The sequence below is a fragment of the Tinamus guttatus genome, unplaced genomic scaffold (genome assembly GCF_059628265.1).
Source record: "Tinamus guttatus ecotype Peru unplaced genomic scaffold, ASM5962826v1 Tinamus_guttatus_pri_ptg000226l, whole genome shotgun sequence".
NCBI classification, from domain to species: Eukaryota; Metazoa; Chordata; class Aves; order Tinamiformes; family Tinamidae; genus Tinamus; species Tinamus guttatus.
In genome coordinates, this window is record NW_028288760.1 from 4,136,176 (window position 1) to 4,152,160 (window position 15,985).

The 15,985-nt window shown below is 40.3% G+C and overlaps 1 protein-coding gene across 2 annotated transcripts in view; it reads right to left on the reverse strand.

The window, feature by feature from the left end:
* DENND1A (DENN domain containing 1A) overlaps positions 1-15,985 on the reverse strand; it is a 154,344-nt gene that overhangs the window by 59,733 nt on the left and 78,626 nt on the right. For both annotated transcript variants that reach the window (XM_088525395.1, XM_088525394.1), the window contains exons 11-12: positions 10,735-10,780; positions 2,585-2,686 (exon numbers count right to left, since the gene is read on the reverse strand). In XM_088525395.1, coding sequence (XP_088381521.1) covers positions 2,585-2,686; positions 10,735-10,780 — 148 coding nt within the window. The remainder of the gene's footprint in view (positions 1-2,584; positions 2,687-10,734; positions 10,781-15,985) is intronic.

The following is a 15,985-nucleotide window of genomic DNA, read 5'->3' on the forward strand; positions in this document are numbered from 1 at the left end:
GGCTTGTACAAACTCAAAATACTCACACAGCCACAAAATAAGTAAGATCTCTTTGGTGCTGTATACTATATTAGGCATTGCATCACAGTTTCATTTAATAAGGACTACAGGTTGACAGAGTGAGCTTATGCTTTATTCCTTGTAATACGAAGCCCTGGCTACAACTAAGATTAGAAAATGACACTTATTTGGAAATACATGATAAATCCATAAGGTTTGTATAAAAAAAAAAAAAATACTACCCCCTCTTTGCTATTCCTTGCAACACAGACGGTGGTGTAGGAGACTTGTCAGCAGCAGATGCACTTATTGTAATCACAGTCCTTAATAAATCTCCCTCTCTCTCTTTTTTTTTTTTTTTTAATATTGACTATTTTAAAAGGAAACTTACTTCCCAGGGTGCTCTCACGCCGCCAGATTTTCAGGCACTTATCAGAAACAGAAGGTGAAGGAGGGACAGCTTCCCACGTTTCAAACAGCTGCTCCGTAATGCAGCAGTACACACCTTGGTTTTAAAGGACCTGACCCGAGCCCCTGAGGAAGTCTGACCGAGCAGGTACCACGGAGCCAAACCACAGCAAAGGAGTCCCTGAATCCGATCCCACGGGAAGCGGCTCCTGGCAATCCAGCTGCGGTGACATGACTGCTAACTGGAAAGGCCTTTCACTACAGTCTAGGTTCATTTGGATACCAGGAGCGAAATCGTGATGACTAACTCATTCTGGACTACTGAAAACCATCACTTTGGGCAGCAATGTCACTATCACGAAACTCAAACATGACTCTGCTTGAAACTCCCAAAGAACCTCCAGGGATTCTTTTACGTAATTTAATTAGAACAGTCAGGGAAAAAAAAAAACAAAAAAAAAAAACACACCAACAGTTTTTCTACTGCATTAAAAACACCTGCTGGCAGATCCATCACAAAATGTTTTTCATCTTTGTGGAGTATAGATGGATTTATTTAGTGAAGTAAATTTTGCATATATTCAGGAGTTTGTGGATGTTTATATTCACTTGCAATCCTGGCAGAATAGCCCTATATGATCACAAAGCTCATGAAGAGATTTCTACCTAGTATATAAATGCATCTATGTAGATTTACAATGCTGGGGAGATGCTCTCCACACACCCCCATTACCAATAAATAAATAAAAAGCATAATGGATCAGCTTTGGTGTCTCCCTGCTCCCTGCTGACATGAACAACTTGATCCACTTACAGTTCCAAGCACATGATGCATGAAAGAACTGACAGAAATTCAATTCTTGCAAAGAAGAGCAGCTGCTCTCTAGTGGTCAAAGCCAAATATTAAGCAGTCTGAAGGAAGAAGGAAAGGAAAAGAAAAGACCTAGAAGAGAATACTTCATAATCCAGGTAACCAAAATAATGAAACAAAACTAAATAATACATAAACACTGAGCCCAAACACTAATTACACAAAGCAACATTATTCCAGTTAAGTCTTTTTTACAGCAAATATTAATCCCAGCTGTATTTATATAGCAGTTGTGAGGAAAAAAAAAAAAATACACCATGTACGCTATTTGTGAGCCATGCCAGTTAATTGAATTTGCTGGCAGCACTTCCTCTGCTCTGCTCAAACATCCTCCAAGATAAAATGTAGCTCTTAAACAGACCTGTGGAAAACTGAATCAAGAAATTTGAGCTAATAAAACACAACTCTTTACTGTTATAAAACTGAAGTAAAAGTAAATAATGAAAGGAAGGAAGTCTCTTAAAATTTATTACATTCCAAAGCTTGAAGTTCTGTGTTTATTGGTGAAGTCTCTTCTGATGTTCTACAGTGCTCCTACAACAGCTCCTTTAATGAAGTCTCATAAAATCTAATATAATACTTGATTGTTGACAAATCATATACATGTTTGAAGCCCGGGACTTGCTGCATCCAGACATTTCTTACATAATTCTATGGGCTTTACAAGCCTGTCATTTCCAGGGCTGCGGGTTATGGCACGAGCGATGCCCAGCTCTGCAAGCTGGGAGTGAAACCAAAACCAAAACTCTTTGGCAGAAAAGTGCGTGGAAGTGACTTTTATAGACCAAATACTTGACAAAAACCAAGATGCTCACAGTGAAGCTGGACCTTCTACCTGGAACTCACTCTTTTCTAAGCACAGACAGATCACTCCACTCATCATACAGAAATGGTGGGATGCACTCAGTGTTCACCATTACTTGTGTTTTTCTCCCAACAGACAAGCTTACTCCTTGCATACTCCTTGTACTCACCAGTACTAGTAAAATATTTTGAAACAGTAAAAGGTCAAATTTCCCTGCCCCACATTCTTCTAAACAGCCATCATCTGACTTAAAATACTCCAAATCCGGGTTGCTAGCATTTCTAGCTTACGTTAGCTAATTTTCATTGGAGACTGAAAAATACATCTGCAAATGTTCAGACAACTTGGCTTAACACTTCAAAACAGGAAACAATTGAGTTAAAGCCATTTTCTTAAAATAACTGAAGCAACACGACACACTTCGCTTAGAAACTGAACAGGTCAAAAGGATTTACACTTCTGAGTCCTGGCAGAGTTGAATAAAATCATTTTGTACATACCACATCATTGGGAAGGCTCTGAAGATCATCAAAGGGGGTTTCCAGTGTGTTGGTGTCTACATTGAGAATCACGACATCTTCCAGGGCCATGTTTCTCACTTTCTAAATATGAGCAAAATCAAGAAAAGGGAGAGGAAGACACAGACACGAAGAGTTAAATCCTGTTCATAAAGGACTCAAGCAATGACACAGCATCCAGGCATTACAAAATTTCTCGAGTATTTAAAAACAACTAGAACTCCTGTCTTTCCTTCACAAATTGTTATTTACATTGTACAAGTTTGAAAAATTAATCTTCAATTGGGAAAATCTTAACCTTGTGCATACTGAAATTTTAAAAATCTCATGGTTTCTGTCTGAAATCATTCAAGCAGAGAGTTATTTCAAGCATCTCTAATAGTGCTCATTTTAATTATGGTCTCATCTTAATTATGGTATTGTGTTTGCACATTTACTATGCCTAAGTACAGCTTCCAGCTGAGTCAAGACTTCAAGTGTATCTTTCTATATTTATATAGAATTTAATTTAAATAGGAAAAACAGTGGTTCTTCTAGTAGTTAGAGTTTTAAGTAAGTTAAGCCTGGGATCTGCTCCCAATTTCCTAGTTTATTCTCGCATCTCCTATATACAGACATTTACAATTGTATTTAAGTAATATGGACACTGCAAGGAGTTTAAAAACAAAACAAAACACACAAACAAAACCACAGCTCGTTCTCTTTAATAGTCAGCCAGATTAACTTTTTATCCTACCACCACTTAATCTAGTAAGAGTATGTCTCTATAACAGTACATGAATGTATAGAAGAAAAGCATAGCCTGCTTCTCAAAATAGCAATCACTGGTACCTTTGATTTCAAGTATCTAAAGCCAGTGGAACATTGTCAAATTATATTTCCCTGCTTAAACAACAACAAAACAACCACCAGTATGAAACACAGCAACACTTAAGTATTTTTAACACTTTTTCATATAACAGGACAATTAAATGTTGTTTCTTTTCCCATTGTCTTACTGATGCAGAGGCTAAAGACCATTTCTATTCATTTCCCAGTTGCACATTTGAGCCTTCTTGAAATGCCATCTTTGTAAACTCAAAAATGAGAGAAAGTGGAACTATGAACACGGTAATCGAGGAAATTTCCCAGGGCGCCTGGAAGCAAACTTCTAGGGAGGTACATAACTTACATACCTATAAGCAGGACCAAATGTGAGTTTGCGAGGAGAAAAATGAACAAAAACATATTCCATTTTGATTACGGTTTTGTGGGGTAGAAGGATTTGTTTCCTTTAAGGGAAAGGAACTAAAGCTCTAAGACAATGGCCATGTTAAGCCTTAGGCACCTAAATAATTACCTTCATTTGCAAGGCTCAGTCCCCTGGCTATAAAGAAAGCTGCTGTGTACTCAGGGGTAAAAAACAAAAGCAATGAAAAAAACAGCAACAACCTTTAAGCAAGTTTCCTAGACATTTATGTTTGGGTCTTCAGTGAGAAATTTCTCTAATGTTAAAGGAAGAATATTCCATTTAGTGCTTTCACATAAAAGGGGCATAAGTCTGCGTGACAAACCAGGTACTTTCCTCTCCATTTCAGGAACCAAAGGTCACTCTGTTGGCTGCATCTGATAAACTCTAAAGCAATCCAGGAGTCTCGCTCCTTCTGGGAGTCCGGAAGAGCCAGACAAACTGATTTGCTTCTTCCTGTTTCACAAAATTAAAAATCTCACTTATACTCAGAGGAGTCTGAAAAGCTCCAACAAAAAGGTCTTTAGCAACGTACTTAACCAAAGCCAGAAGCTTGTCAAAAATCAAGTGCCAGTAGGACAAGACAGAAGGAATTAAAACCTTCTCTCGATTCCTGCCGAAGAAGCAGCATACATGTGTTTGAACTTGTCAGTGGGTGTTTGTGTAACTTCAGCGATGAATCTGCACCTTCCCATCAGCAAAATGTTGGGGTTTTCTGTAGCAAAGAACAGGCTTTTCACAAGCAGATATCTGCCAAGGAGCAGAGTAGGAAAAGATGCAGCTCAGGCTGCAGGGACTATAAATGCTGATCAACCTAATTCACCTCCACATATGGTCCAGAAATAATTCTAACTAATTATTAAACTCTGCTGTGCTATACTTTTTCAGAGTGAAAAGCAGAAGCTTTTCAAATAAAACTTCTCAATATCTGTATGAAGGGAGTGGAATTCTCTATCTATAAGCCCTCAGATCTTAAACATTTGACACTTGCTTAATTTATAGGATCCACAAAGGCTGCTCAAGTTGTGTGGCTAAAGAAATGCAGACTGGCCAGCTCTTCTTAACCCTAATCTGCTTCTATTATCTTTCCTCTCAGCATAATCTTTGATCGAAAAGATGGTTGGAAAAAGGTATCAAAAGATAGTTGGAAGATGAGCTTTGGTGGAATAATCCAATGGCTCCTCTGGTAAATGCAGCCACAGGAGTCTGGAGCTGGGAGAAAAGACCTAAACTGGAAATAAAACAACTTATTCTGGCATGGGAATAGCAGTAGGATTCCTGCACTCCTCGCATCACCTGTGGATCACTGTCACGGGCAGAGTTTAGGTGTTGTCACCCATGTAGGGGCAGCCATCAAGCCACATAATCATATCCTCTATATATATATATATATATATATATATATATACATATATATATATATATATAGCGTCTTCCCAAGTATCAAAATTAAATTTTAGAAATAAGGCGCTTCCTGCTGAACAGGATGGACTGATTCATTATGCCCATGTTTTTCAGAAAAATGTGGAAAACAGGAAGATACATGAATATTACAGTTTGCCTTTCTAACTTGCTATAGACGGGAGATCTGTTAAGTCAAAAGAAGCGATTCAATGAAAATGTGCATCATCTACCACAAGTACAAACTTTTCTAACCAGCCTTGCAGAATTCCTTGTACCCATAATTAATCCTCTAAAACCCACCAAATTGAACTAGCAGCTACACCTGCCTTTTATTTTAAATGTCTCTTTTTAAAAGAGTGGAGAGGTATGGAAAGCTGCTTTAACAAGCACACTGAACCCATTGTTTATGGCCTCTATAAACATGGCTTAGTAAGAATTACGGACTTAATCAGAGTGAACTTATCTCCTGGTGAAAAGAGCACTTTAAATTTCAGAAATGGCACCTTTACTGTGAAAATCTCTTAACTTTTCAAACAAACTCCAGGGGGCCTTAAACACCAGGTCAGTAAATAAGCAGCAGTTCAGGCAGTCTGTCCCGCTCACAAGAAACGCAACCTTGCAGTAATTTACATATTTGGGGTGAAAGTCTGCAACACCAGAGCTATATTCTATTAGAAATATTATGGGGTGCTGCTCTGTCTCACCCTGCTCACAGGCTTGAGGCAACACTCATCACTATGAGTGACCCCTGCTTTTATTAAATGTTACTATATTATCCCTTTCTCTGCTTCGTATTTTCCACATTCTTTATCACAAAACAAACAAGCTAAACTTTTTTTTTTTTCCCAGGAGTTTAGCTCCTTTATAAAACACACATCCCTGACCTCAGTACTTCTCAGGTTTACTTACGTTCCTTACTAAACTGGTGTCAAAAGATAAACCAAGTTGACCATGAGGTTTTGTGAGCAGATACAAATGTGCTCAATATACCACTACTGTGGCAATAACAGGAGAGAGAAACTACCGCTCCAAATAACAAAAATTAATATTCTGGTACCTAGTTTGTACATCATACCTGAACTACCCCCAGAACCTCATGCCCAGCAAGCCTAACCCCCGCGTGCCCCGTGCCCCGTCTCGACGTGGGCAGCGTTTGCCCCGCTTCCTCGGGAGCCCCGACGCTGCAGACAGCAACGTGTCAATCTGGCTGCCAGAAGCAGGAAAGGCAACGGATATAAAATTTTATTATTTCATGCCCCAACAGCAGCCAGAAGGACTTAATGAAATCACCCTTAGATTTACAATCTGAAATAGCTATTCAGCAGACAAATACGGTTAGGCTGGATGTGCCCCCTGCCCTTTGCGCGCTTTGATCTTGGCACCGCAGGTGGCCGCTGCCCCCTCCTGTGCATCTTCCCGCTTCCGCCCGCTGCCGGCCTCGCGCGCAGCCCCGGAGCCAGCACAGGTGACACGGGGCCTCGGTGACACGGGGCCTCGGTGACACGGGCAGCTCTGCCCACGGCGGAGCCGGCGCTGCCCACGCTCGGCATTGCCCGCGGCGCCTCCCGGCACCGCAGCGTTTGCTCGGCCTGGAGCCCCCGGCATCCCCTCTGCTCGGAATTTCCTATTGAATCAAAATATTTTCCTCTTCCAATTGTCCAAGAACAATTTAACACCTCACGCAGCCTTTTTTCTCAGCACCCTGGAAACCATGTACAGCTATAACTTGGTATATCTGTGAGTGTCTGAATTGCTTTTCATTCTTAACAACTTGTATTTCAGAATATCGGACATATTATCCCTTTATTTAAAACCTGGAAAACATTTATTCAAGTACAGCTAGAAAAAGTAGACTCATTTATCAAACGGAAAGAGATGGCAAAAGCTAAAGACAACTCCCTGCCCCCTAATCAAAAAATATAATTAACAATTAACACCACCACTGGTAAACCTCGGTGGTTAATGAATTCTCGGGGCGCCTTCTGCAAACTGCTGCCGCTCAGCGAGCGCGTGCGGGGCCGCGCGGCCCGGCTCGCACCGAGCGGGGCCACGGAGCCGCTGCTCCGCGCGCAGGAGCTCGGCCGCTGCTCGGAGCAGCATCACGTAGATGGATGGAGCCATCACGCAGAAACGCCAAGCCTGCTTCCAGGATACGCACACGGAGCTGCTGCCTGCCCCCGTGATGCTCCTTTTGGCTGCTTGTTACATACAGCGAGGCCAGCTGCGACGTCCCAGCGCAACGAAGACACGAGCTCTTTCAGGGCACTTGGTTTTCCTAACATGAATTGACACTGCTGTTTGGTAAAAATAGAACAAAAACAGTTGCACGTGTAGATCATATACACAACAAAACACAACATGATGCCTCACATGCAAACACATTCCTGAGAATTTTACAAGAATAAAAATTTGCAGGCCCAGAAAAAGTCCTGCCAAGAGAAAAGTATAAGCCAAGCTATACTTTTAGAATCATTATGTTTACTTTGAAACAAAGGCTCTTGCTGCGCCCCGAGCAGAGCTGCCAAGGCTGCGTTACGCCACGGAGTAGCTGGCAGCCAGGCAGGAGGATTATCCGCCGGCAGCTCCGTACCTGACAGCTCGGAAGCGCTGCCCCAAGGCGAATGGGAACCACATGTGCCCCAAGGCCGCCGGCAGCCCCTAGGTCAAGGGCATCCCTCTTCCATCAGCACCGTCACACTAATAACCCGGCGCAGCAGCCGTTGGTGCCGCGCCAACGCGCAGGGCGCCGCGCAGCTCCCCGCCTGCGAGCCCAAAGTCAGCGTCGTGCAGCGTGACCGCCGCAACAGCAGCGGCTCACAGGTAGGAAAGAAGCAGGGCTGGAAAAGGAGGTGCTCACTGGATACAGCTTCATTTTCCTATCGTGTTGTGCTTTATCAGTACTAAGTACTTATCTTCATCTAATATGATTTCAATTAGTTCTGTAAGCAGGCTCCATTACTCATGTGATGGTCCCAGCCTTCTTATCTAACAGCTTATAAACTTTTAGCCTTCTTTGAAGTCACTTTATGGATTGCTAAATGGAAATCTTATAAAGAATGACTAACTAGGTGATGAGAGAAAAGCTGAAAAATAAGAGCACAAAACACAGCCCTGTATTTTCCACCAAGGTTTTCTCCCATAAATCAGCTGGGGCCCTCTGACCTACAACAGGAGATTATCTTATCTCACTGGAGAACATTTCAGTCACAGCAAATTAGATTTAACAGTCAATGGATATGTTTGATATTTTAATCATAAGAAAAAATTGTCATTTTCCATTAAAGTAACTGCTCCTTCTACAGAGCTGCAACATAACCTGGGAAACTGCCGTCGGATTTCAAGATGCCCAATGGTTTGAGAAAAGTCTGTCCGGGGAAGTCAGACAGCGTGTTTTGTTTTAAAGTATTTAAATTACTACAATATTTCTTGCAGAAGATCTGCTCCAAGACAGGGATCATGATGACCCGCAGAAACAAAACCACAGCTAGAAAATTGTTTTTTCCCGGCCCCAGAGTTCGGCCCTCGTGCTGCACCACGGATATTCACACACCTGCGTGGGCAGCGGCGCCAGGGCAGCGCCCCGAGCCCCTCTCACCGGAGCTGCGAGGCCCAGCGGGAACGGAGACCCGCGGAAGCCGGAGCCCCAGCACGCGAATTGGCACCGCTCGTTTAGACACTTACCTGCCCAAACCCTTTACATTGCATGAAAAATAAATACTGGTTGATGACAGCATCCTCCTAGATGCAGTTTATACAGCTCTTTTGATAGGGAAACATTAATAAGGAGCAAGAATGCTGCTGCATAATGAGAAGTTGTTACTCTAGCAGAACGTACAGCTTTATACGTATGAAGAAAAGGACAAAGAAAAGAAAAAAACTTTTGGCACCAAAACCACAAATCTAGCACTAGCCAAGCTGTGTATTCTGTCTGTGCAGACAGACAAAATATTTATAAAAGTTGAAAAATATCTGTATTAATATATTATCTCACCTTCTACCAGGCAGTGGTTTTAAAAATACATACATCCCTAATAAGCATGCCAATGAATATTTAGTACAGATACAGGACAGAAAGACTCTTACTGAATATCAGAAGTATAGAATAGACTATTTCTCCCTAGACATTACTTCAGTCCCATCTGTGCAGTATTCAAGTGTCATTATGAGAAACCCCTCTAACATAAATATAGGATGTGCAAGAAAAGCTACATGTTGACTTTTAAAATAATTACTTGTTCACTAACACATCGTACTGTCATTCATCAATCTGTACTTTTTTAGCAATACAAAGGGCATCAAAAATCATCTGTCCGTGGCCAGGAGAGAGAAAAAATTTTTAAAAGGACCTTTAAAAGGTAACTCCTAAGAAAGTGTCTCATATTAGTAATGGAGAAAAAAAAGAATTTTATACAATAACAACTTGATTAAAAATAACTTGTCTTAAAATAGATATAGACGACCTTTTCACGGAACTGCCCTAGTGAGAGAGTATGCTTTACATTTTCACAGAAAGTAGACATTGTTATGGTCAATATAAGAACAGATATTTTGATAATATATGGCTGGTAATGCAAATCTCAGCAGTGTAAATTTTAAGTATCCTAAATAAGTAAGCCTGAATGTCCGTATGTAGGAGTCTAAAATACAGACACAAATCAAAGAATTGTCAAATAATTGTGCAACTCCTACAAATTCTACTCTGCCACTTAAACTAACCGCTTTCCAAACGGCAGCATTTTCTTTGCAGGAATACCTCTTACCACCCTTGGTATATTCATGTTGTTCAGACTTCCTGTGTAAAGAGGCACAAGTAAAAAGGACAAGGATTTTCCTAAGGATCTAAATTAATAGCTTATGTTGTCCTCCAGATACTTTTGAAGTCATTCACTGTTTCAACACTATTAGAAGCAAAAGAAAAAGTGCTATTTCCACTTACAGTTTTCTTTAAAGTTACATGAATTACTCTGAATTGTTTGCATGTTAAGGTTTTTGTGAGGGCTGGTTTTCTGCCAGCTTTGTGTTAACATTAACAACAAGTTCCTTGTTTTCGGATCTTCTGAACACCAAAAAATTAAAAAAAAAAATTAAAAAAATCACAATCTGTCTGCAAAAGTTGGGGGAGATGAAGAGGAAAGCAAGCTCTGTAACTGTCAACATTTTGATTAATATCAATTCTGCCTTTCTGAATAGAGAGCCAAACTGAGTAAATAGTGAACTGCTTAAATGAAGCAGCAGGACGGGGAAGGGAACACAACATGAGCTCATCACTAACCCCCGACCTGCGAACAGAAAGCATGCCCAAAGAGGGGAAGGGACCAAACAGGACTCCCGTGAGACACGATGTTAACAGGTAGGCTTAACGTAGTCACCTGAGCCATCCCAAATGAATTAGCACTATTATTTAACTTTTAAGCATATGAGTGCATATATAATTGCTTGCAGAATTTAGGTCTAACCCGTAAAACTACCCATATTCCCAAAAACAGTGAGAAAGACTTACCTCCATCAAACTTAAATGTATTCCAATGAGGTAGGGCATTGGGGCACTGCAAAGAGGAAAAGAGCCTAGCTTTACATTCTCGTAACACTGCATGAACACATATTACTTATAGGCATACTGAGCTAGGTTTTGTTAAAAATGTGTAAATAAACCACAAAAGCACAAGACTGGATTCCATATTTGATACCTATTTGGTTAACTTTACTGTTTTTTAAAGTTAATTACTTACTGATTAAGGTAAGTCAGATAAATAAGGACACTTACTTATTAAGAACAAAATATATTAAACATAATTTTCAGTTAAATGCCTAGGCTTTTTCTAAACAGTGTTCTTTAGACAGACCAATCCATTTGTTACATTAAGTGATTAATTTAATGTATATGTATCACTGAATGATATGAATTTTAAGCCCTTTAATTATGGGTCCAGAAACATTTTAATTTCTTCTAAAACATAAATCATGGAACATTTACATAAAACAAAAGAAAAATGGCTTTGGAATATTTTGATTACATCCAGAGTCACTGTGATCACCTCTATTACTTATTTCAGAACACCAAACTCAAATACACCAACAGGTTCTTAGGACAAGTTTGTCATCTCAAACACAGATACACAACTTCTACTAGCAAAAAGGAAGTAAACTGAGAGAAAGACTGATCTAACTGGGAGAAAGACTGATCTTTCCCACCTTCTGCTCTGTGATGTAGCAAGCACAGGCAAGGACTACATAACACAGGAAGAATCCTGAGGAAGACTGGTATCCTTGCACGGACTATATCTCTAATACCAAGCTTTAGTGCAGCCCTCCCACTCAACCAAGCAGCAAAGACTTATATTTGCACTGCTTATTAGGACACATCAAAGAAGATGCCAAAGCTGCTAATTGCAAATGTGGCATATAATGCCTGTTAAACCAAAGCACACAGACAGACACAACTTTTAAAATAGAGGCTCATTTGATTTTGGATCCAGAAGCTCAAAGAGATGACTTTCAAATTTAGATGAAAAATGAGAGAAATGTCACTGTACTGTCTTGGATGAAAATATCTTCAGTAAGAGTTTTTAGAAAGCGGCGCCCACGGTTCCGTAGGAGAAGCTGCAGTGCTGAGAGCGCTGCTGAGATACTACCGAAACGCTGCTTCTCACAGCCACGAGAACCTCCTCTTCAAGAAACACAACTGACTGACACGTGTTCGAGCACTGACCGTGTTTAACAAAGCACCTAGAACTCCTGCGCTGCTGGATGCTGTGCTGAGGAGGAGACGGGCACTCTGCACTGAAGCTTTAGGGGTTTTCCTCCTTTTTGAAGCCATTAGGCACACATGACTAGAGGGGGAGGAAAAAAAACACACAAAATCCCCCCAAACTGTGTGTGTCCCCTCTGTGCACACACACATGCCCACAACGCAGCTTGTGCCTCTGCAGAGCACTGAAGTGACATGTGCCACGTTCCAACCTACTGAATTGCACCGTCCACTAAGAATATCTTAGATATCTAAAGCAATAAGAGTTAAGAAGTTAATAAGAAATTAATAACTTCTTATTCTTAGAATAAGAGGTTCCACCTAATAAAGCACTTTTTAATAGTCCAGAGAGATTGTTAAATCAGAATCTAACTTGGTAAAAAATCCACAAATTCAGCATCACCAGGAGGTCCCAGATGAGTAGCAGAACCTACAGCCAAGCTCCTTGGTAAAGGTTTTTACCATACAACATGATACACTTACTGCATATGGACTGCTGCTCAACTAAGGAGCAGTTTTATTTGTCATTTTGCATGTTTTATTTGTGACAAACACTACCTCTTTCACCCATATCTCTTCAATTCCAATGGCCACTTTCCAGAAGCAAGAAAATATCCAGTAATTTAATATTCAAAGTATAAACCCTTGGTGTAGCTGCCAGCTGCACAAATGCTCAACTCCCCTGTACGGCAGCTCTGCTGCTCGAGCTCCTCCAGCACACGCTGAAACGAATGTGTTTCTAATTAAGCAGTTTCAGGAACACGACAGCTTCAATCTCAAAAATACAAAGTCTGAACCTCGGCAGGAAGTCTTAAGCCTGCAAATGTCTCATCTAGTGGGAGCTTGGCTAACGTAATGAGAGGAAGCAGGAAGAGCGCCGTATTCCAGAAAGCAGCCACTTATTATGTGTCCAACAGCAGAGCCTGTCATGAGCACAGGGGAATGCAGAGGTTAATTAAGTGCATAATGTCCATCTTTCAATTTTACAATTTATGAACAATAAATAAATAAATAAAAGGAGATATCAAAGCACTTGAAATCACACCCCTCCCCTGAGATTTTAGGGAACTACAAGAAAAGATATGGTTTCAGGGAGGCAGCTCAGCTCTGGGAGCAATGAACCATCTTCTCAATTTTCTAATAACAGGCAGTACATCTAAAGGCAAAAACAAACAACTGTTACAGGTATTACAGGGAGCGCATAATGACTACAGTAATCTATTTTTAGCACCGTTTTCTTGTTTTTATAAACTATAAGAATATAAACTTTATCTTTAACTCTGTTATTATAAACTATAAAAATATTTTAAATTTTTGTATCATGAAACATTAAAGGTCTTCAGCAGGAGCTTAATGTGCTATGTGATGTACGTATCTGGAGGGGCAGGAGAAAGCAGGAAGAACAAATCTGAGGTTATAGCACTACAAAAAAAGACACCACTGGTAACAGCCACCTTGGTGGGCATCTACGGAGCGCTCATCAGAATGGAACGTTGTGAGGGGAGAGCCCAGGAGAGAAGAGCCACGGAGTATCTATGACTCAGAGTTAACACGAACATGATTTTAGATAAAATCAGCAAAGCAATTGGAAGCGAAATTCAAATATTACTCTATATGTCTATTTGCATAGGGAAAATTACTATTACAATTTATGAAAAATATGCTTATGATTTATTTGGATTATTATTATACACACTGTTTATTTAGATGTGCTTATCACTGAAATATGAACCTTATTTTTTTTTTTCAATGAGTATCAATACCTCAATGGTTCTGTATACATAACTTACTAAAATTCATGCTGTTTGCCAGGGCTGCCGTTATTGTTTGGTGATACACAAACAATAAAGCAAAAGCAAAAATATTTTAAGGATAATTCATTGCAATGACTCCTTATATCCCCAAAACATTAATCAAGAATACCTCATAAATAATCTGAACAAAATATAATTCTGGTAAACGGCATAAATAAAATATAAATAAAATAAACTAGAGAGATAATATTCTTCTGTCATTGCTTATCAATCTCACCCAAAGAAGAAATAAACCTTGCTGTGAATGCTGAAGATTCATATCACACCTCATAATCTGCTTTTATCACTGTTTTTGTTTACCATGTGTTAATTATATGCCATTACTTAAATACCCGGGTACCACAGTGTACCAGGGAACACTGTGCACCCCTCTCACCCATTGAGGACACGCTGCAACATTTCCTCCTAACTGCAGTTCAGGTCCTGACACATGAAAACTGGAGCAGTTCTTAATATTTTGTCAGATCAGATGTGCATTCCTAAGGCTTTCCAGCCACCCTTGGGCACACCGCTTGGGCAAACAGCACAAGCCATCTGTGCAAGCCCTTGTCCTTCCAAGACCCGCTGACAGACTGCTCTTCACACAGGTTTCGACCTACTGCTTGAGACTTCGGGTTAGTCCTGGGACTTCCTATAGTCACAACTGCTGGTTACTCAGAGTTGTTTGATGGCAGCCAACATCCATTAAATGCAAAATTTAGAAGTATCAATTTCTACTACACACATCTACTGCTTAAACAAAATGCCTGCCTAAGTCTTTTGGAACAAAGAGAAAGGTTATTATTCTTCTTGTGCTGCACTAGTTCCCAATGCAAACAGGTTATTTATAATCAAATGAGCTATACAGGTAAATATCAAATCATTAAAGCAGCAATGCTTAAGCATAAATATGGATATTGTGGACTTAATGGCTACATGCTGCCTATTCATTACAGTTGCATTTTTACAATTTCTTTTTTAATTCCTTTCCTTAGGCTAACTGGAGACCTCTTAATTATGCTCCCAAGAGGTGGTTAAACTACTAATTGGAAGAGAAGCAGGTGAAATAGAGGGACGTTTCCTCTTAAATGAAAAACAAAAACAAACAAACAAAAAAACCTTTAAAAATACTGCAATTCAACAGAAAACGTAACACAGAAAACCCTGGTTTTACAGAGGTTCGTTGTTCATAGGTACCCAGGGATTTGCACAATTTTGCTCCATTGTTCCAAAGACAACTGATCAGATTAAATTTAATAAGTTCATGTCTTGATATACACTGACAATCTGTCACTCTTGCACACTAAATAGTACTTTACTCTCTCAGGTAGTTTCTTGATTTCTTATCAGATTTCCCACTGAAAAGCAAACAGAATTCAATCCCAAACGTATTTAGGTAATTGATGCAAATTAGGAACTTGATTACATGCACTGGAATGGGGCAGAAAGAACATAGTTAAGAAAGTACAAGAGCTTTCAGCAAGCACCCAGATGTACTAGGTTGACTCAAAGTGTGCACTGAGAAGCTCCTGACGAAGCACTTGCTCCCCGAGGGCAGCAGTTCTCACCCTCAGATCCCCTACCCACCGACTTGAGGAGCACATCGAGCTATGTGCAGACTCTGAAAACAGGAGAAAGGAATTTTAAAAACTCCCGGAGAAAGGGAAAAGTGCACCAAAAGAAACATTTGTTCAGCAACTGTGCCGGTGTGCTCCGAAAAGACGGTTCTCTGAAGGTATTAATGTTGGCTGCAAAGCAATCTTATATTGGGCTTGCAATGGAAATAACCAGACATAATTAAAACTAAACAAACTCTTTAATTTTAAATAATCTCAGGTTATTCCTCTGAAGATGCATAAATCTATAAGCACTAATACTGCCTTAAAGTAGTGAGCACAATGCTCATTTCTCAGTCTTCACAGGCAAAATTCACATGGTTAGAAAATAGATGGACTCTATTTTGAGGAAAGAATTTATGGCACATAAATTGTTGCTAATTGATATATTCAAATGATTACAGTGTGTGATTACCACTCCAATTAGAGTTCACATGAGGCTAAAGCATGCAGTTGTATCTATGAGCGTGTGATTACAGCGTGCCTCCTAATGACAGGTTTGGAAATGGCACTTTTCCTGCCCTAGCCGGCTGGGCAGTGACCTGCACAGGGCACTGGGCACTCCGGGCACCCACCCAGCGCCCGGCACTGCCT